Below are 22,656 nucleotides of genomic sequence, written 5' to 3'. Positions count from 1 at the left end.
CTTCTTTTCAAAATCCTTTAGGCCAGGAAAGCTCAAATTTGAGTGGAAGCATCCTCAGATAGTGTGTATTCATGTTTGTTCAAATCATGGTACCCGGAGGTAGGATGGGGCCACAATGGGGGGATCAAGTTTTACATAGGAATATATAGAGAAAATCTTCAAAAATCTTCTTCTCAAAAACTATTAGGTCAGGAAAGCTCAAATTAAAATGGAAGCATCCTCAGGTAGTGTAGATTTAAGTTTGTTCAAATTATGGTCCCCGGGGGTAGGGTGGGGCCACAATTGGGGGATCAAGTTTTACATAGGAATATATTGAGAAAATCTTTAAAAATCTTCTTCTCAAAAACTATTTGGCCAAGAAAGCTCTAATTGGCGTGTAACTATCATCAGATAATGTAGATTCAGGTTTGTTCAAATCATGGTCCCTGGTGGTAGGGCGGGGCCACAATTGGGGATAAATATTTATATATAGAGAAAATGTTTAAAAATCTTCTTCTCAAAACTATTAAGCCAGGAAAGCCCAAATTTGAGTGGAAGCATCCCCAGATCGTATAGATTCAAGTTTGTTCAAATAGTAGTCCAGGGGTAGGATGAGGCCACAATGGGGGATGAATTTTTACATAGGAATATAAAGAGAAAATCTTTAAAAATCTTCTTTTTAAAGACTATTTGGCCAGAAAAGCTTAAACTTGTGTAGAGGTGTCCTCGGGTAGTGTAAATTCAAGTTTGCAAAATCACAGTCCCTAGTGGTTGGGCGGGGCCGTGATGGCGGTTTGAATTTTTAAATAGGAATATATAGAGAAAATCATTAAAAATATTCTGGGAAAGTTTTCGGTCCAAAACTCAGTACTTAGTGTGAAAGCACAGGTTATGCAGATTTAAGTTTGATGAAACCATGATTCCCTAGAGAAAAGTGGGGCCATTAAATGGGGGGGGGGGTATATAGGAATAGAGAAAAATCTTCTTACAGGTACAACAACAAAAGGGGATTGGTATTTACCAAAAAAAAAAGAGGTGGATAAAATTTGGCAGATTTTCAATTTTTTTTGTAGCAAGATCTACTGTACTTAGTTGTCTAGATATTTTGATACTGTAATGCTAATTTGATCAGAATTAAGGCAATTGTTGCTCAGGTGAGCGATGTGGCCCCTGGGCCTCTTGTTTTATTTTCATCTGAAGTTGTGCTTTCTTGGTGAAATAAACAATGAAATTTTATACCGTGGTGCTATCATACCGATAAAACAGAAAATCGCTGCATGTCTCTTTTGTTTGTTTGTTTTGTTGTTGGGGGGTTTTTTTGATGGGGGGATTTTTTTTTTTCGATTGAAAGTCTTTTGTATCATGGCCAAGTACTGTATATCTATTCTTAAAGGGGCATGTTCACGATTTAAGCCAAATTTTATTTTCCTATTTTTATTATTTACAATGCTTTACGAATGCATTTCTAGTGATCAAGTGGAATTTGAGAGCCAGTCGTAGAGTTATAAGCAAGATACAGGGCTCACAATTCCTTGTCATGTAAACAAGGCTCGTATACCAGAAAAAAAATCTTATTTTAGTTGATTTGTCTGTCTACTTATTCATTTTGAGCATAAATAAACAGTTCCTATTGTTTAACACATTTATTCTAAGTCTAAAAGTGACCTAAAATGAAATAAAATAAAGTTTTTACTTTACATTCAAAACGTAAACATAACCTTTATTTTCACTGCAAAGAAATGCAAGCTCCGTAACTCGCATATAACTCAACGAATGGCACCCAAATTTTGGTTGACTACTAAAAAGGCCTTAGTGGAGCACTGTAAACATTAAGATCGGAAAAATATTTAATACCATGGTGTTACCATACCGATAGAATGGAAAATCACTGCATGTTATTTTTTTCTCGGCGGAAATTTATTCATTGTATTGTGGCCAAATACTGTACATCTATATTTAAAGGGGCATGGTCACGATTTGGTTAAATCTTCTTTTTTCTTTTTTTTTTATTATATTTACAATGCTTCAGTAATGTATCTATAATGATCAATCAAAATATGAGTGTCAATCGTAGTTATTAGCAAGATAGAGAACTCACAATCAAATTATTCTTTCTAATGTGAATAAGGCTCGTGTCATGTTTTTGTTTACAATGGTCCAATATACCGGTAAAAGTTTTATTTTATAAGTTGATTTTTTTACCTGCTAATTCGTTTTGAACATAAATTAACAGTTCCTACAGTTTGTTATTGATAATGGGTTATGGTTCTTTTGGCAATGAGTTCGATATTCAAAGACACAGAGTTGTTGTCAATGAGCAGTGAGCGTCGCCAGTCCTCTGAATAAATGATCATGTGTAATGGGATGATATCATTAAGAGGTGTCTTCTACTTAGTACATTAATCTACAGAACACTAAAAGGAGTCTTTGTATAATAGAACGGCCCGCCTTAAACAACAGTCTACTGATATTGTATTTAGGTCAGTAGTAAACTGTCGGTATGATATATAGTAAATTCCTCATTCATACAACAGAAAACTATAACAAAACTCTTAAGGTATTTAATGTATAATGAAGGGATATTGAACAATTTTGAATCATTTTAAACTAGTTAAATATGTATTGCTAGATAACTATCAAAGTGAAATGAACCAAATTCACATGACAGACAACATATAAGGAGCTGGTCATTTCGGACTTTAATTTTTTTTAAAGAGTTATCTTCCCTTGATGAAAAAAAGAAAATTTTAATTTCGTCAAAATATCTGCGGTAAATGATTCATTTTAATTCATATTTAAATAAAGAGAAAGTTTATGCATGTATTAACCAAAAGAGTTTTAGGAATTTTAAGTTACTTTTTACAATATCTTAATAAAACATACATTGCCCATAGACTTCAATGCAAAATTCAGGGTGTAATTAGTTGGACCATAACCAAAATTTTGAAAATTTCTTTAGTGGAGTATTTTTATTTTATAACACCTTCAAAATGATATCATGATTAAGAATATCGGACCATTCATTTATAAGGTAAAAATGTGGTCATTATACATCGAATACCTTAAACATCAGTAAAGAAAGATACATGTATCTATAGTGTGTTGTACAACTTTTACAGACATAAATGATAATGGATATCTATTGTGTTAATTGTTCTTAGCAGCCGTAATATCTGGATATCAAACGTAATGTGCTACACTGTACCAGTAATTAGTGGGGTATAAAACGCAATGTGCTACCAGAAATTACAAGATATCAAACGTATTAAAATATCAGAATTTTTGGATATCAAACTTATTGTTCTACCAGTCATTACATGATATCAAATTGTACTATATCAGAAATTACAGGATATCAAACGTATTGTACTAATAGTAATTACATGATATCAAACGTATTGTACTACCAGTAATTACTTGATATCAAACGCATTGTACTACCAGTAATTACTTGATATCAAACGTATTGTACCACCAGTAATTACAGGATATCAAACATATTGTACTTTCAGCAAATACTGGATATTAAACGTATTGTACATGTACTATAAGTAATTACTTGATATCAAACGTATTGTACTACCAGTAATTACAGGAAATCAAACTTATTGTACTATCAGCAAATACTGGATATTAAACGTATTGTACTATCAGTAATTACATGATATCAAACCTATTGTACTACAAGTAATTACATGATATCAAACCTATTGTACTACCAGTAATTACATGATATCAAACCATTGTACTATCAGTAATTACATGATATCAAAACATTGTACTACCAGTAAGTACAGGATAGCAAACGTATTGTACTATCTGCAATAACTGGGTATCAAACTATTGTACTATCAGAAATTACAGGATATCAAACGTATTGTACTACCAGTAATTGCAGAATATAAGGCGTATTGGGCTTTCAGTAATTACTGGATATCTAACATATTGTACTATCAGCAATTACTGGATATCAATTGTATTGTACTACCAGTAATTACTGGATATCAAACGTATTGTACTTTTTCAAAGACATAAGTAAATATTGTTTATCAAGCGTATAGAGTCATCTAAGACTTTATCAATTGTAAGATATATACACAGTGTGTTGCACTATTTCTAGGACATCAGTTATATCTCATAAACATCAGCGAATAAAAGTTATCTAAACTGAAGTACTTAATCCAAGATGTCAGAAATTAAAGAATATGTAGCGTGCTGTAATAGAAATTTGAATATATCTAGCGAGTAGCACTAGTACTAAGACCTCAGTAATTAAATGATATCAAGAATGTTGTAATCTTTCTAAAACATTTGTAGTGTTCCAGTACAAAAGTAATTAAATGAAATCCGACTTGTAGTACTAAATCTAAGGCATCAGTAATGAAAGAATACATAGCGTGTTGTTATACTTCTAAAACATCACATTTACGGAGATCTAGCGCGGTGAACTATTTCTAAGACATTAATAATTCAAAAAAAAAAAAATTTATATTTAGCGTGAAGCGCTAGTTCTAACACATAAATCATTAGGGATATCTAGTTGTTGTATTAGTTCTGTTACATCATTGATTCAATTTCATTGAGCATGTTCTATAATTTTCAGTCAACTAGCGTGTCAGTAATTAAATGAAATCTAGCGTGGTAAATACTTTTTTTAATACACTACTAATTAAATACTTTAGTTCATCTAGCTAGCGTGTTGTTTTATTTCTTATACATTAGTAATTCAATTAAATCTAGCGTGTACTTTTTCTAATACACCAGTGATTAAAGATGAATTATATCTAAAGTGTTGTACTTTTTCTAATACACCGATTAAAGAATTCATCTATAGCGGTTGTTTTATTGTTCTTAAGGCATCAGACATAAAATGGTGTTTAGTGTATTATACTATTTAAAAAATATCAGTTATAAAATTGGTTGTTGTATTCTTGTGATAAAAGTGCTAAAGTGCTAGAGACGTGTTTTATTATTTTCAAAGATTCTAAGACTTTAGAAATTAGAGGATATTTTGAATAAAGCTTATTCTGGGGCCTTGTACTTTTCTAATGTTAAATCGACATCAGAAATCCACAGCTTTCTGATTAAAGGATATCAGTCGAGCTGTTGTAATCTTTTGCTGTCTAATGAGGGACACCGTGAATTACTTCTGAGACACCAGTAATCCTTAGCCCCTCTTCCATCAGACACGACATCGCTGTCACTAAACACCACGTGCTTCCTGGCGCCCGATCACTCGGCTCTAACTATTACATTCGATTTGTCACATCTGTTGTGCGTAGATTTATACTCTTTATTCCCCGTAGACAGACTAGATGATTTAAACTTTTTTCTATAATCTGTAAGACATGGCCAGATTCTGTGACGGGTGATTTCCTCCAAGTCTACCTGCGATATCGACATTCCTTCTTCTTTCCAAGAAAACCATTCACTGAGCGCCGGATGGGTTAAACATCTTTCTTGATCAGTTTACGAAAAGATAACTTAACATCTGTTGAACACATTCAGTCATTTTTTTAGGTTGAGTGCTTGTTATAACATTTATGATATTTTAGAGGTATTGTCAAGTGCTGCCTGCGGTTTTCCGTTAGGTGGTCCCTACCTGTAGTCCCGGTGCCACTGTCCGTGGTAGAGGGTGGCATCAGCAGATTTCTCCATGCGCTGTAAGTACATTGTATAAGTTAATATGTAGCTTAAATATTTTGATGGAGTCATTGATATACTAGTGTAAGATCATGGTTTAGTTGTGCGTGGATATTGGCTATTACTGGTTGGTACATGGGTACTGGCTGGTATATAGATATACATGTACTAACTAATATCTGGGTTCTGGTGAGTGTATCGCTGCTTGCTGGTATATAAGTACTGGCTGGTACATGATCACTATGTAGTATATGGCTATACTGGCTTGTAAATTGTTGCTTTCTGGTATTTGGGTATTCCGGTTGGTATATGGATTCTGGCTGGTATGTATGTATTATATGGTAAATTCATGATAGTGGATGGTCGGCGGGTGTTGACTGGTATATAAGTACTGGCTGGTATATTAGTACTGGCTGGTATATTAGTACTGGCTAGTATATTTGTACTGGCTGATATATTAGTATGGCTGGTATATTAGTACTGGCTGGTATATAAGTACTGGATGGTATATCAGTACTGACTGGTATATTAGTACTGGCTGGTATATTAGTACTGGATGGTATATCAGTACTGACTGGTATATCAGTACTGACTGGTATATCAGTACTGGCTGGTATATTAGTACTGGATGGTATATCAGTACTGACTGGTATATCAGTACTGGCTGGTATATTAGTACTGGGTGGTATATTAGTACTGGGTGGTATATTAGTACTGGCTAGTATATTAGTACTGGCTGATATATTAGTATGGCTGGTATATTAGTACTGACTGGTATATTAGTACTGACTGGTATATTAGTACTGGCTGGTATATTAGCACTGGCTGGTATATTAGTACTGGGTGGTATATTAGTACTGGGTGGTATATTAGTACTGGCTAGTATATTAGTACTGGCTGATATATTAGTATGGCTGGTATATTAGTACTGACTGGTATATTAGTACTGACTGGTATATTAGTACTGGCTGGTATATTAGTACTGGCTGGTATATTAGTACTGGCTGGTATATTAGTACTGGGTGGTATATTAGTACTGGCTAGTATATTAGTACTGGCTGATATATTAGTATGGCTGGTATATTAGTACTGACTGGTATATTAGTACTGACTGGTATATTAGTACTGGCTGGTGGTATATAAGTACTGGCTGGTAAATGAGTATTTACTGGTTAATACGTGCTTGATAGAACATAAGTATCGGCTGCTGTATCTGCAAGAAGGGTGGTTTTTGTTGGGTTGTACTGGTCTGCGGTATAAGGTGTATGGCTGATATTTCTGCGGCGGGGCGGTGGTCTGTGTTTGAGAGGTTCTTTCAGTCTCTCTTCTCTATCACAGCTTCTCTCTGCCGATTCTGTGGGTTAACCTCGCCGTCTCTCTATCACCGCCCCTTCCTGTCGTGTCTGTGGGTTAACATTGCCGTATATCTATCATGGCCCCTCCCTGTCGTGTCTTTGGGTTAAGATTGCCGTATATAACATTTTTGAATAAGTTTTCTCGTTATGTAACAAATAAGATGATTTTATTACTTTGCCCTGTAAATTGGTAATCACACCGGAAATAGTTATATTGCTCTACCGGAAAAAAGTTATATTTCACAGGAAATGGTTATATCGCCCTTCCGAAACTGTTATATCACCATCGCGTGCAATAATTCTGCATATTAATTACGTTGGGTCCGATATTTAGCTAAGAAAACGAAAACAGTTCCTCAAAAATAAAAATGTCATGACAGTGTCTGCTATTTAGAGAAACTTCCTTTAATTGTTTAATTTGAAAAATGATATTCTTTTTGAAATCATCGATCAGTATTTTACAAGAAAATTGATTTGTAAGATATGAAGATGCATTAATAATTGAAATAACCTGTTGATGAGGTAAATATATTCTTAAACAGATTTTTATTTTTAAAAATGTTATTTAACATATATTACATGTCTTCTCGGGCGTCAATACCAGAATATTTGTCCCTCGGTGACAGGAAAGCCCTAGAGTGTTATGTCGCCCTTTGCCTTCGCCATCGGGCGACATAACACTCTAGGGCTTTCCTGTCTCGGGGCAAATATTCTGGTATGTCGCCCTCGAAGCCATGTAATATAAATTATGTATAATATCTATCATGACCCTTCCCTGCCGTGTCTGTGGGTAAACCTTGCCGTGTCTCTATCACTGCCCCTCCCTACCGTGTCTGTGTGGTAACCTTGCCGTCTATCTATCACTGCCCCTCCCTACCGTGTCTGTGGGTTATCCTCTCCGTCTCTCTATCACGGCCCCTCCCTGCCGTGTATGTGGGTTATCCTTGCCGTCTCTCTATCACGGCCCCTCCCTGCCGTGTCTGTGGGTTATCCTCTCCGTCTCTCTATCACGGCCCCTCCCTGCCGTGTCTGTGGGTTATCCTCTCCGTCTATCTATCAGGGCCCCTCCCTGTCGTTTCTGTGGGTTAACCAGACCCTTGGAAGGACAATCAATGAATGGATTTGAAAGATTAATGCATGTTGCAACAAGGCCGACCAAATTCCATTGTCTAATGGATTGTCTTCCTTCTAATGTTTGGCAGGTTCTTAATGGCGATAGCGTTTTGGGGGTTTCTTCCTAATTTAAGTGGGAAGAAATCAGTTGCGGCCACGGGTCGAACATTTCTGTAAATTGAATTATCTGTTCGTTAAATGACTATAAGTGTTTATTGAGAACTCAGCCCTGACAAAACGCTATCCTTTCTCCACATAGACGTGTTGATTTAACTATAATAACGGGATCGATATGCAGGCTTGATTGGTTTGTTAACTGGAGGTGTATCGTTTCTCCCGTCCGCATTGTATTTCGTCTGTCTGTGTGTAGCGCACTGTCTCTGCTAGGTGGGCGGGGCCCCAGCACACGCATGCATTGATCCGTGTCAAGTCGCAGCTGACAGATGCTGATGTGCATTACCTAACTTCCATCTATCGAGGCTTCTCTGGCTTTACTGCTTTAATGAGTGGGGAGAAAAGTCAATTAGCCTCGCAGTGCGCCTGGACGCCTTTGATTAGTTGTCGTTTGAACTTTATACCTGTGTTCTTGTGTCTCTCTATTGTATGGTTGGAGTTATCCAAAGGAAAAGAAAAATGAGCAAAGGATATTAAATACAAGGTAAAATTTATTTTATTTAATAATCAACTTTGGCAAAGTTGTTTTTATTTTTACTTCATTGTAAATAATGCCAAATAAATTTAATGAGAGAGAGAGAGAGAGAGAGAGAATGAGAGAGAGAATATTCAGCAGTCAGTTAAACTGGTATCCTTTTTCTGGTCAGCATCATTTAAATATTTGACCAATCGACCACTGGGCCGGTCAATTTGTGCTTAACGTAAATTTAATGTACCTTAAAGTTCTATAGATATAGTACATGTATACTCTAAAATCAGTTTCATGCAGTGTAAATATTTACTAACACGAAAACCATTAAAAATGTTAAAGTATCGAAATGGTCAATATATATACGGGTATATCTGTTCATGACGCGGTTATTTTTCTGTATATTAACCTCAGACCGACCCGACCATCTTTCTGGGTTTTCACCAATGGACCGGGGCCTGCTATTATCGATAGACAGTTAAGGCCCCTGCTACCCCCCCCCCCCCCCCCCCACTTGCCGTCTCAGAGAGAGAGAGAGAGAGAGAGAGAGCGAGAGAGAGAGATGTATGTTCTCTAAGAGGACAAACGACCACTCCATCGTTTCGTTTAGACCTGTTTTAGCTGCCATCTGTATTGGGACGACAGTTTATCTATTGGATAATGATCGCTGTATACATTGTGTATATTCACACAGAACACGCTGATTTCTGGGTGTTTAAGGATCAATAAAACATTCTAAACATTCTATACATATTTATTAATGAGCGTAATACACAATACTTTAAAGCTATTGTGTTTATTCTATCAAATATAACACCAATGTTTGGTTATTGAAAAACAAATCAATTGCAAGTGAGTTGTGGATAGAAGCACTTCTATAGATTCTAAGTGGAGATAGCCATATGTTTTGTACAGGTATACTGTAATCTTATTTGAAACTTGTGTAAGGGCACGGTATATGTAAGATCATACAGGCCTACTTTTGTTAAGGAATAATATGATAGCAATGTGACACTTATTTCTAAAGCGCCACCTGTTGGGTGCTGGATCTCCTGAAATACATGATCGAGAGCGGTCTCCGTTGTTGTCTTGTCCTTGGAAGCATCGGGGTTTTTTTTAGAATAAAAAGACACAGCATACAAGAGATACAGCAGCGGATTCCAGCAGATATTTCAGTACGCCCCCTCCTCCCCTTGCGATGGTCTGTTAGGGATGAATTCCGTCGCTCAGCGAGCAATGCTGCTCGGATCTCGATGCTAGTTGACGACTGACAATAGAATACCGTAATGGGTCCTCCTCTCTTTGATGTCAACAAAGCCAGTGAAATCAGTGACATTATATCCAGACATTTATCACCGATCACACTAAGATGTGATTTAGATAGCGCTGAAATCAATACTGTTCATTTTATGACTCGATTCCACAGAAATAAAATTTACAAAGAGTGTCCTTCTTCAAAGAAACAAAACAAATGGTAAATATTTCTATATGAAGTAACCAGAGTGCATGAAATATTGAATCCAAGTTTTATTGATTGACACGTTATATTTCCGTAAAACGGTCTTTGATAATTGCTTTAACATTTATGGGTTTTATTTCTCATCACCCCCTCCTCTTATTTCAACTCATACAGCGTTCAACTATGTAAGAATTGAACTGATACAAACTGCTGAATGTTGGTTACCTCACGTGACCTTTATGATATCTGACTGCAACATTGTACACCTTACCCCGGGCAGTTGTTCTTGTGGTGAGACTTCCGGTGTAGCAAGGTCTCTTCCGGTGCCAACAGTCTGACTCTCATGGTCTCTATCAATAAAAGTACTAACGATTACTGTGTGTCAAACTTTATAAGTTCATTTCATGTATTTCGTCCTTGAAAAAAGGAGGTTAACAGGTATTGGATGGATGGATGGATGGAGGGATGGATGGATGGATTAGAATGCATGCATACCATTAGGTCTCAACAAGACTATTTTATGAAGATCTTTTTAAAATGATAGTTCTGCTGTACATGGAGAATAACCCTTTCATAACCTTGACCCCAATCTATTTTCTGTCAGCCGAAATAAGAAAACAACCCTTACATGTGGCTTATATAATCATTTGTATAAAGAGTTGAATGAATCAACGGAAGAAGGTTCTGAGTCCTACCCTAACTTGACATCAAAGTAGAATTATGAACCAGAAAACATGGAGGATTCCCTCCCCGCTGTCTGTCGGGTCTGATGGAGCTACAGAGGACGGACAGTAAGGGGGATTCCAGCACCCCACCGTCACCCCTGGAGTGCACCTAATCTTGGCGCGTTTAGTGATGCATGCGCGTGAGGAGGTTGCATTTCGCCCCCTCAGGTTTTTTTCTGTCTAGATTTGTGTAATGGAGTTAATTGCTTTCATATTGCTTGCTCCAATTTAAGCAGGGCATTTCAATCAAATGAGCATGATATTGAAAATTTATCTGCTATTTAAAATCGTCTGATTTTTAATTGATACCGATCAGGAATCACATTGTAACATCTAATGTACCTGAGTAAAATTACTAAGGGATAAGAATGAAAAAAAAAACCTCACTCGGTCATATCATTTAAAATCGACGGAGAGTAGAAATACATTAACGTTTCTAAAATTAGGCCTATAAATCTATAAATAAAATGATTCATTAGGAGCATGTACCCTTTTATTCAATGACCCTGGCATTATGACGTTTCCGTGTGTTCCATTCATCTACAGTCCAATCAGCTTGCGTTTGGCGTTTTCTGAAGTATGAAGCTTTGCAATGTACAAAACAGCAACAAGTGTAACTACCCTACAAAATCATCATCCGCAATGTATAAGGACACAGCATACATTAATTAGATTTGTGGGTTAATTAATGTCGCTATCCTCTATGGAGGAAATTTGCATGGTGAAAACATGTTGAAAGTTTCTCATTTGTGCTATAGCCTTATAGCCTTCGAAAAGAAATTAACAAACTGTATTTTGATAGATTGGCAATTATATAACCTTTCAAAAACTGTTAAGTTTTTTTTTATATAACTTATCTTTAGATAGATGGTAATAATAGAAATAAAGCATGAAAAAAATTATCTTTAGACTCATTTGCTGTATTTTTAACCTTCCTCTGTTTGGGTACATGTATTTTGAAACACGTATGTACACAACTCGTCTAAATGAGGACTTACCCCACATGTGTCTTGGATAGGTTTTGTTTACTATTAAAATCTAACTTTGTATACGGCAATGGGTTAATTCTGTGTCTGTACTTTCCTCTGTGTTTCTTCAGAGAGCCTGTACATGTAATACATAAGGGGTTGTTATTGAAATTAGAATAGTCAAATGAATGGACTAAGATAATGCTTTTTTACTTTTTAACTGTGCTAATATTAACTAATTCGTTAATTACAGTATTTTGTCGTGTTTTTTTTTTGGGGGGGGGGGGGGCAGTTTAGCTCCTGATACGAAATACCGGAAGTGACCAGCAAGACGCTATTTAAAGTGATGGTGTCGCTTTGTCAAAGATAGAATTTATTGGTGACATATATTTGTTTCCTAACAATAATTTTTCTTTTCTGTTGATACCAAATAAGCATGTATAATTATGAATTTTACATATTTTGCAACCAAGCTCTAAAAACGTAATTTGAAATACCCCAAATGACTCATACAGATAATTCTCAAAATTGAATATTTCTCGGACATCAAAAGACGTCTTTCTTTGTCATATGTTTACATTTTCGACTGTCTTTGTCTGTGATAACATTACGAATCAACTTTGAACCCAAAAACCCAACAGAACCATTTTAACAAGGGCTTGGACTTTAGGTAGTTGTCTCAAACAGCAATGTGACGTAGGTCTGTCAATTGCATTGCTGGCAACTCGGCAATGGCTCTTTGACATCAACAAGATTTGTCTGGCCTTTGAGCAAAGACTACGCAATCTGTACAACATATATTTTACTTGAAACCATCGCCATGTTTAACGTGTTTTTTGACGCAAGAAAAAGATAGTTACATCCTACCGAAAGTCCAAGGTTCTAACTTCATAAAACATGAGTGACACAAAATGGGTGTGCTAAGCCGCGTAGTAAAATATAGCATGTGCTACATTAAAAAGATAGTGGTTTTAAAATAATGTTGTAATGGAAATATAAGTAATAAGGAATCATTCTTTGAATATTATGAAGTGATAATTTCTGTCAGAGCGTGGTCAAATCTATCATAACGCCCTTCGGGATTTATTGGATTTGACCACGCCCCGATCGAAATTATCTCCTCATAATACTCAAAGAATGATTCATTATTTCTTAAATAAATTGCATCGACTGGGCAGATGCCGATACTGGACGGCTAAATTAAATATGTCCGTTTGACGAATTTCGATTATAAAAGTTGTTTCTAATCGATGATGATTTAGTTTTCTAAAGGGCCTTAAGATACCTAATTTATGATTATTGTTATCTTTAGAAAACTGAAAGAATTGTTACCAGTGCATTGGGACAAGTATTTTTAACCGGGTTTTCCAACGGAAAAATCCGGTTATTAAAATGGTGAAAATGGCGGGCGGGCGGCTGCCAAATACAGTTCACAAGATAGGAAGTTGTTCTTTTGCAGATCAATTGTACATATATTAGAGGTGTGCGTTTTGCTAGGATTTTGATTTCTGATAATTTATTTAAAAAATACCAGCTTTTGAACTCAGTCATTTTATGGCAAAATATTGCATATAGGGTAACATCATTGTACGGATAACTCCTTCTACAGTTCTCAAGATAGGAAGTTGCTCTTTTGCAAATCAATTGTACATATATCAGAGGTGTGCATGTTGCTAGGATTTTGATTTCCGATAATTTATGAAAAAATACCAGCTCTTGAACTTAGTCATTTTTGGCAAAATAGTGCATATAGGGTATACCCTCATTGTACGGATAACTCCCCCTACAGTTCTCAAGATAGGAAGTTGTTCTTTTGCAGATCAATTATAAATATATCAGAGGTGTGCATATTGCTAGGATTTTGATTTCCGATAATTTATGATAAAAATACCAGCTTTTGAACTTAGTCATTTTTTGGCAAAATATTGCATATAGGGTACTCCATTTCACTGGATATGGGTTGACATGGATTATTGAAACAGTTCACATAAATGAAAACCCGGTTTGATGTCACATTGACAGCTTTTCACTTGTATAGAGGTTGGCTCTGGGGCTGAATGGGTCCGGGGTGGAAGGGTCATATACATGTAAGGTTGGTGGGTTAGTGTTGTAGACTTCCTGTCTAGTACTGTAGACTTCCTGTCCGGCACTCTAGACTTCCTGTCCAGTACTGTAGATTTCCTGTCCGATACTGAAGATTTCCTGTCCGGTAATGTACACTTCCTGTCCAGTACTGTAGATTTCCTGTCCGGTAATGTACACTTCCTGTCCAGTACTGTAGATTTCCTTTCCGGTAATGTAGACTTACTGTCCGATATTGTAGATTTCCTGTCCAGTACTGTAGATTTCCTGTCCGGTACTGTAGACTTGCTGTCCGGCACTCTAGACTTCCTGTCCTGTACTGTAGATTTCCTGTCCGATACTGTATACTTCCTGTCCGATATTGTAGATTTCCTGTCCGGTAATGTAGTCTTCCTGTCCGAAACTGTAGACTTCCTGTCCGGTAATGTAGACTTCCTGTCCGAAACTGTAGACTTCCTGTCCGAAATTGTAGATTTCCTGTCCGGTAATGTAGACTTCCTGTCCGATACTGTAGATTTCCTGTTCGGTAATGTAGATTTCCTGTCCAGTACTGTCGACTTCCTGTCAGGTACTGTAGACTTCCTGTCCGATACAGAAGACTTCCTGTCCGATACTGTAGACTTCCTGTCCGATACTGTAGACTTCCTGTCCGATACTGTAGACTTCCTGTCCGATATTGTAGATTTCCTTTCCAGTAATGTAGACTTCCTGTCCGATATTGTAGATTTCCTGTCCAGTACTGTAGACTTCCTGTCCGGTACTGTAGACTTCCTGTCCGATACAGTAGACTTCCTGTCCGATACTGTAGACTTCCTGTCCGATACAGTAGACTTCCTGTCCGATACTGTAGACTTCTTGTCCGATACAGTAGACTTCCTGTCCGAAACAGTAGACTTCCTGTCCGATACTGTAGACTTCCTGTCCGATACAGTAGACTTCTTGTCCGATACAGTAGACTTCCTGTCCGATACAGTAGACTTCCTGTCCGATACTGTAGACTTCCTGTCCAGTACTGTAGATTTCCTGTCCGGTACTGTAGACTTGCTGTCCGGCACTCTAGACTTTCTGTCCTGTACTGTAGATTTCCTGTCCGATACTGTATACTTCCTGTCCGATATTGTAGATTTCCTGTCCGGTAATGTAGACTTCCTGTCCGGTAATGTAGACTTCCTGTCCGGTAATGTAGACTTCCTGTCCGAAACTGTAGACTTCCTGTCCGAAATTGTAGATTTCCTGTCCGGTAATGTAGACTTCCTGTCCGATACTGTAGATTTCCTGTTCGGTAATGTAGATTTCCTGTCCAGTACTGTAGACTTCCTGTCAGGTACTGTAGACTTCCTGTCCGATACAGTAGACTTCCTGTCCGATACTGTAGACTTCCTGTCCGATACTGTAGACTTCCTGTCCGATATTGTAGATTTCCTGTCCGGTAATGTAGACTTCCTGTCCGATATTGTAGATTTCCTGTCCAGTACTGTAGACTTCCTGTCCGGTACTGTAGACTTCCTGTCCGATACAGTAGACTTCCTGTCCGATACTGTAGACTTCCTGTCCGATACTGTAGACTTCCTGTCCGATACTGTAGACTTCCTGTCCGATACTGTAGACTTCTTGTCCGATACAGTAGACTTCCTGTCCGATACAGTAGACTTCCTGTCCGATACTGTAGACTTCCTGTCCGATACTGTAGACTTCTTGTCCGATACAGTAGACTTCCTGTCCGATACTGTAGACCTCCTGTCCGATACTGTAGACTTCCTGTCCGATACTGTAGACTTACTGTCCGATACTTCTGTTCGGACGATTCACCAATGATGAACTCCTGAGCGTGTTGCTTTGGCAGTGTTGCATGCGAGACAAACGACTATTACAAACAATGTTCTTTTCATGTTTATTTTTGTGGTACATTGTATGTATTCTTTGCAAAAACTAATGCTAATTACATTAATGAAGAAATAGCTCGATGTTAATGAAATTCGGCCGAGTTCTTCCCACACACCAGTGAGGCTTAACTCATACATTCGGTTGTGCACATTATTTTTGCATTTGTTTAGTTGGCTATAACATATTCGGTCTATATCGAATTCGGTGTAAATGAACACAAGATCAAAGTGAATGACGCCATTTAGCCCACTGTACATATACTTTGGGTTTTGTTTTAATTTCTAGATTGCTTATTCGAGCATTCATCAGCATCTCACATGGAGGAGACAGCTGCATGCAACTATATAGTTCCATTAATGCAATCAGCTATCATTGCTGAAAATTTAGAAATTACTTGTATCAATCTAAGATTCCAGCTATTCCTTACAATCAAATAATTCAGAGAGAGAGAGAGAGAGAGAGAGAGAGAGAGAGAGAGAGAGAGAGAGAGAGAGAGAGAGAAAGAGAGAGAAAGAGAGAGAGAGAATGAATATGGTATTATGAATGTTGTGAAATATTAACCTAGATCTATCACGGTTTAATGTGAGTAGCACATTGTGTACAGAGAGAGAGAGCTCATTGTAGCGTGTAGCCTGTCAACATTCCATGGACCCCGACCTAATCACCGCATCACCGACCGCCGTAATACTAGCAGACTCTCAGATCAAAAGTCTGCAGGTCCCCGCTGATGACGGGTTACCTTATAGATAGATGGTTCTTGTGTATTATATCTTACTGCAGGTGAATTTATAAAGTGATAAACAGTCCACGGGAACAAAACAGCATTAAATACATCCATCTTATTGCATACTCTCTCTCTCTCTCTCTCTCTCTCTCTCTCTCTCTCTCTCTCTCTCTCTCTCTCTCTCTCTCTCTCTCTCTCTCTCTCTCGCTCTCTCTCTCTCACCTACAAAACTATTGAATTCCGAGACATTAATTATGAATGTCAGATGATGTGAGCGTTATCAGCTTCCGTTAGTATCACTGATTAGATTATAGTTCTGGGGTTCTCAGTGACTCTACATACCGGTACTGGATACTCCCTTATGGCGGATTAATACTCGTTACTTACAGGTGCGCCACCTAGACACCCCACAGATGACGCCGAGGCAGGCTCTGCTTTCTTGCTATAGTGTGTTCGTGGACGCTGAGTGAGTCATGCAGTCCGGATACCCCAAACATCGGTGTTACGCCGACTTCACCCATCGCTCCTTTGCCGAGTTCATCAAACTTCACAATGCCTCGGCTCTGCGCCTGGCGCTTTTGGGTAAGTCATCGCCCTCATCCAGCCCCACCCCACTTTTTATGCCTTATGGCCCCTCTACACCCCGTGTCTTATGCATGGAAATCGAGAACTATTTTTGTTAAATCTTGAACTTGTAGATCAGTTGTTTTTAGTTAGTGCCGCTAACCAACAGATACCGCGGGTTCGAATGCAATTGTTGAATAGCAATAAAAATCTAAAACTTATATTATCCCTCAGAAACTACAGTTTCTATTATGTTTAAGTCGTGTATATGCAGAAATATTCTTGAAGAATACATCAGTTCGCAGGTTTAAAAAAACTCTTCCCAAAGTGGGAAGTAAACTTAATGGCAATTGCGACTTGCTTAAATCAATCTAAAGAACTTCATTTGGAGGTAGAGAAATTTGCGCTGTGAATTAGTTTTCTATCTTGCCCGTTCATGCAATTTGCAATTAGTTACGATGTACCAACAGATCCACCTCATAGCACGCATCGAGATGCCCGTACAATTCATGTCTATCTATCTATATAGCTTTGTTCAAACACAGACTGACAAAGGATGATTTTATCTCGTACACTGACGATCTACTTTTAATCAAAATTTTCCCCGAAACCACGTCAGAACCGATCCATAGAAATAAAGGGTATCCAAAACTAGCATCAGGTTTCCTTATTTGTAGACACACAATCAATATGACGTCACTAGCAGACGACATACTAATTGTGATAACTCGTTTTTAGCAGAAACTTCACAGAAATTTGATTAGAATGTAATTCGCTTTGCGAAAGCCGATGGCATCTTTTTGGGGGTTACAAAAAACAAATGGTGAATTCGTGTTCTCTTCTTTCGATAAAGTCTACACACAGACCCAAATGGTTCTCTCTGCGGAAGGTGTATATATTTAGTGATCGGAAGTCGATGTGTTTCGTCTTTCCATTATAAATGTGACAACACGTGCATGTGCGGGTCTTTTTTGTTATTAAGAGATTATTGGATGACCACAGTTTTTAACTGAGTTTTCTCCTGTTATATACGCATGCACGTACCAGTGTTATTAGGCAAAGTCTAATCTGATATATCACAGTATTCTTTAACAGAAATTTATTGACAAATTTATTATGAGCTAAGCCGACTGGTTATTTATTTTTTTATTTATGTATTCATTTATTTATTTTATTAATTTTTTTATTATTTAATTTATTCTGGTAAATAAAGCTGATCATTACAATGGATGCAGACCAGTCATCTACAATAAGGTAGACAAATAGCATGGACTACAATTTTTTAAGACATCTGTCTGTCTGCTTATATATTAATAACGTAAAGAAAGTACAGATACACAATACAAAAAACACACAATTAAGAGTTCCCTTCCCTCCACTCTAATTGCTTGCATCTGTTGGTGACCCTTTGGTCTTCCTGTAGGCTCGCTCTAAGGCCACCGGTAATGAGGGTTTATGGAAGAAGTCTGGTCCGAGAGGAGTAGATCCTCGTTTTATTGTCCGACCAATAAAATCTGGCAAATTAGAACAACTAATTAACTCGTCCTTCCTGTTGCTGTCCGGTGGCCATTGATCAAAGGAGCCCTATTACCAGCCGTGACGTCATTGGTCCGCCGCCGGAAGCAAAACGAGGGGAGGGGGAAGTAGATCTATTGTAATTTGGACTTATGGGAGGAAATCATGATTTTGTATTAGTTGATGAAGTTCTGGTGAATGTAAGATTTAAATACTTTGGAGTTCCAAAACTTCGGTACATAGGACCGGACGTGGTTCTACCATTTATATCCCTCTATCGATTGAAACATTCATACCCTGTCGACACAATTGTGTGATATCATATTATGATAAAGCGTGCGTAAATTAATATCCTATGGATATCAAATTTATTATTTACAGTGTAAGAATCTATATGAAAATTATTCGTATCAAATTAAGCATTGCGCAAAAACGAAAATGAAAAACTACGAAAATCCTCGTAAGCAGTGATTTTTGTTATGAAGATTGGAGGGGCGGCATCTGTCAAATACATACCATAGGAACAAAATCAATGCTTATATAAGGAGATCTCTCTCTCTCTCTCTCTCTCTCTCTCTCTCTCTCTCTCTCTCTCTCTCATATACTCACTCTTTGACCTCTAGGGCAGTATGTTCGTTTCGCTTTAACTTATGGCATCGCAAAGAAATGATACAGAGAGGTCCTTTATTAAGAAAAACCGGACCGGGTCCGGACCAACAAACCGCTTTGTTTGGCAGACAATGCCAAATTTTTAAAATTGATTTTAAAACATAGATTTGTCCTGAAAAGTTTACTGTTTGTGCTCTTCATTGTTCTTTGGTAGCACTTAAAGATTACAGATCAATGCGTCGGCACTGGTGGGAAAAAAGTTGAAATTAGAATGGTAGGCCGGCCATGTTCCTATAACTCTCCAGAGGGGACTGCGATGATCCGTAAGACCGACATAAAAGCAATATTTTCGACGTTTTCAGTTTTTTGTTTTGTTTTGTTTTGTTTTTGTGGGGTTTTTTTGTGGGTTTTGTTTTTTTGGGGTTTTTTTGAATAACCAATAAAAATCATTGGCCTAGTTTTAAGTATCAGAACCAACAAAGCGGAATTTTAAAACAATGAAAATAATTAATTATCTAATTAGAGGAAAAAATACTCTGTCTACAAATTCCTAAGTAAGTGCAGCCTTGGTATAGATTCGAGTAATCAATAATTTACAAATTATTGATCATCGTAATTCAGTATGCTCCAGTGGGAATGCAGATAATAAAAAAAAAATAAAAATGAAGAGATTGATAAATGATTTGAATGCATGTATATTTTATTATTTATGCTTTTTGCAGTTACATTTCAGATTCAAATCAAAATTATTGATCAAATAGGGGTCCTTAACGGACAACAAAATGATCGTACAACTGTATGATTGTATGTAAATAAAACAATATGCACAATATACAGAAAAATAAGATGGAAAGAGCTGTATGATTGAAAGGAGTATATAAGTAACAGATCGCTGAGTCTTTGGTATTCATGAAAAATGAAACTACAGAAAATTATTTAAATCTTCAGAACACAAGTAGAGGACAAAAAATGATTGATCAAAAATGATTCTCGTACATGTATATTGAGCTAGACAACAATTTATTATACTTGCATATTTTGAATTAACTTTGTGTTAATACATATACATGTATAACGAATGTTTGGTTGGAATTTTAGTGCATAAACATATACAAATAGTTCTAACACAATCTTTAACAACTTACGAGGTTCTTTCCATGTATAACAATTGACAACTGCAAGTCCGTGTGATAGGTAGAATTTGAAGTACATTGTATGCATAGTAATATTAAAATGGTTAAATTATTGAACAAGCGTAGATGTATTTATAAATATTGACAGTAATGCATTGAAAAAACGAATGTTTGATTGCTTTCAATGTTTATATCAAAATTAACAACGTAATGTTTGATTGTATTTTGTATACTATATCAGGAGTCTGATTATAACGTAATTGATGACGTCAGTCAAATTCTGGATTTCATTCAGTGCCCTGGTTTAGGTTCCTATTACAATGTCTGGGTTATTTCCAGCCCTGGGTATAGTCCCTGGCTTATCAGGTGTCTCTCCAGATTCTCCGGTGTAAGTCAATATTTGCATTCCATCCTCCTACAATTTACACAGTGAGTTTTAATAGGGTATAAAATGGCGGGCCACTTCTGGCGCCAACTCACAACAAAGCACACATATTCATTTCGAGAGTGAGCAATGATTTATAAATTGATCAGAGCGAAACATAAAACCAATTTCTTCACTATGGTTATCAAAATCCATCGTTCCATTCACTTTGATTCGGGGGCGGGATGAGGAAGAAGCGTTAATTACGGTACTGTAAATATTGGTCCCCCGCCCCCACCCCCAAGTTTTTAAGTGGTGTTTTGAGCACCCTTTGTAAGCCCAGCTATCTCTGTAACGAAATTAAAATACACACCGACGCAGTGGATACAAACTCCCATTGTTTTTCCTTGTCAGCAAAACAAGTTTTATTGTATTTCATTGTGATGAAGTCATGGACTGTTAAATTGGTCCTCCGGTGGGAGTGAGTGATATAGGTCACGCACAGGTGAACAATGGACAGGTATACGTGTCCCCCTACTCACTCCGGACGTTTCCAATCAGCCGTATTGATTTTCATAAAAGCACTTAAAAGTTATGACATTGACATTCACAGAAACCGTTTTAAAGTCAGTAGACCATTATATGCAATTTTTGCGGAATTACTCGTTTTTTTTTTAGGTTTTTAGCGCAAGCATTCCACATACTTTTAAATAATCCAAGAGCCATTAGCCCGTACTATACCAGAAAAGCAATTCTTCATTTTCTCACAATGATTTTTAAGGGTTTAAGGTAGTTTCCTTATGCACTTAAAACCCTCTGAAGCATAACTTTAGTATATCATTTTGCTAATTATTATGTTCTACCACGGCAATGAGTTTAATACAATTATTGGGGGCAGTATATGTTATGCACTTGTAGAAACATTTAGCAAAGCCCGGGGTCTCTCTTCCTCCGAGTAGAATCAACAAATTCCTGTGTTTTGATCCCCCTAATTCAGTGGATCATTACGTTGTATCATCATAAGGCTTCAGTAATGCTGTGACTGGAAATATCGTAAGAATGTGATTGAGGAACTCGCCATTAATCTTAGCACAGGTTCACTTGGTGTGTTATATCCAGGCACGTAGCATCGTTTTTGAAAGTGGGGGGGCCAGACCCATCCAAAAAATCTTGACAAGCCAAAAAAAAAAAAATTATAATAATAAGGGAAATTTAAAGTTTCCAAAAATCTTCAAAATCCTAATCCGTGGGGGGGGGGGGGGGGGGGGGGGGGTAGACTCAACTATACTTCCAAATCATGAAATTCCTAATTCTTTTGGGGGAGGGGGGGGGGGGGTACCTTCAATTTGAGTACTCATTTCCTAATTTTCATATCAATTTTTTACTAACTTCCAAAAAAGTGGGGGGGCCAACTCCATTATAATTCATTTTTTTATATGTAAATTTTAAAAAATTCGTTGCTGCGAGAAAAAGTGGGGGGGCCAGGCCCCCCCTGGCCCCCCCTGATGCTACGTGCCTGATATCAATATCAATCAATTTGGTATTTATTTCTGAAAATTTTTCTCTCTATGTGAAAATATTCCATATCCATGGAGAGTAAATTCGGAAAAAGAATTCGAACGCGCACCAGACCCTGAGATACACAAGTAAAGCGCACCCCCCCCCCTCCCCCAATTCTATAAAAGAGAAAAATCACCAACTGTTGTGGAATAATGCATTCACTTAGAATTAAATGCGTTACATCAATATAGATACTTAGCGTCTATTCTTATTGCAATAATTGAGACGTAACACATGTTTACTCTCGCTCATACATGTAATATATTATGCATCTAAATGTAATAAAAATCTGCAAAAACATAAGGTTCTGATGAAAGACGGTGACAAAAATGTCCC

The 22,656-nt window shown here is 37.2% G+C and overlaps 2 protein-coding genes across 7 annotated transcripts in view; both read left to right on the top strand.

The window, feature by feature from the left end:
* The first annotated feature begins 5,521 nt into the window (after positions 1-5,521).
* The window catches only part of LOC105319881 (nostrin), a 69,860-nt gene continuing 52,725 nt past the window's right edge, over positions 5,522-22,656 (top strand). For 3 of the 6 annotated variants that reach the window (XM_034447335.2, XM_034447328.2, XM_034447311.2), the window contains exons 1-2: positions 8,389-8,748; positions 16,965-17,157. In XM_034447335.2, the coding sequence (XP_034303226.2) occupies positions 17,049-17,157 (109 nt within the window). In that variant the 5' untranslated portion in view covers positions 8,389-8,748; positions 16,965-17,048. Of the gene's footprint in view, positions 5,643-8,381; positions 8,749-16,964; positions 17,158-22,656 lie in introns of those variants that run through there. The other 3 variants (XM_034447317.2, XM_034447322.2, XM_034447324.2) reach the window with 3 other exon arrangements.
* LOC136275345 (adventurous-gliding motility protein Z-like) lies at positions 10,913-15,782 on the top strand. Its single transcript, XM_066084205.1, has 2 exons — positions 10,913-10,983; positions 14,012-15,782. Exons 1-2 carry the CDS (start codon positions 10,913-10,915, stop codon positions 15,780-15,782), a joined length of 1,842 nt encoding a protein of 613 aa, XP_065940277.1.

Source organism: Magallana gigas, chromosome 5 (genome assembly GCF_963853765.1).
Source record: "Magallana gigas chromosome 5, xbMagGiga1.1, whole genome shotgun sequence".
Classification (NCBI taxonomy): domain Eukaryota; kingdom Metazoa; phylum Mollusca; class Bivalvia; order Ostreida; family Ostreidae; genus Magallana; species Magallana gigas.
This window is presented reverse-complemented; position numbering and strand designations above follow the sequence as displayed.

What these genes read in the sequence shown, in the direction of transcription:
- LOC136275345 (XM_066084205.1), top strand. Translation starts at nt 10,913, where the DNA reads ATGAACCAGAAAACATGGAGGATTCCCTCCCCGCTGTCTGTCGGGTCT. An exon ending in GGAGCTACAGAGGACGGACA is followed by an intron (nt 10,984 to 14,011) that starts GTAAGGGGGATT and finishes CTTCCTGTCTAG; the next exon opens with TACTGTAGACTTCCTGTCCG.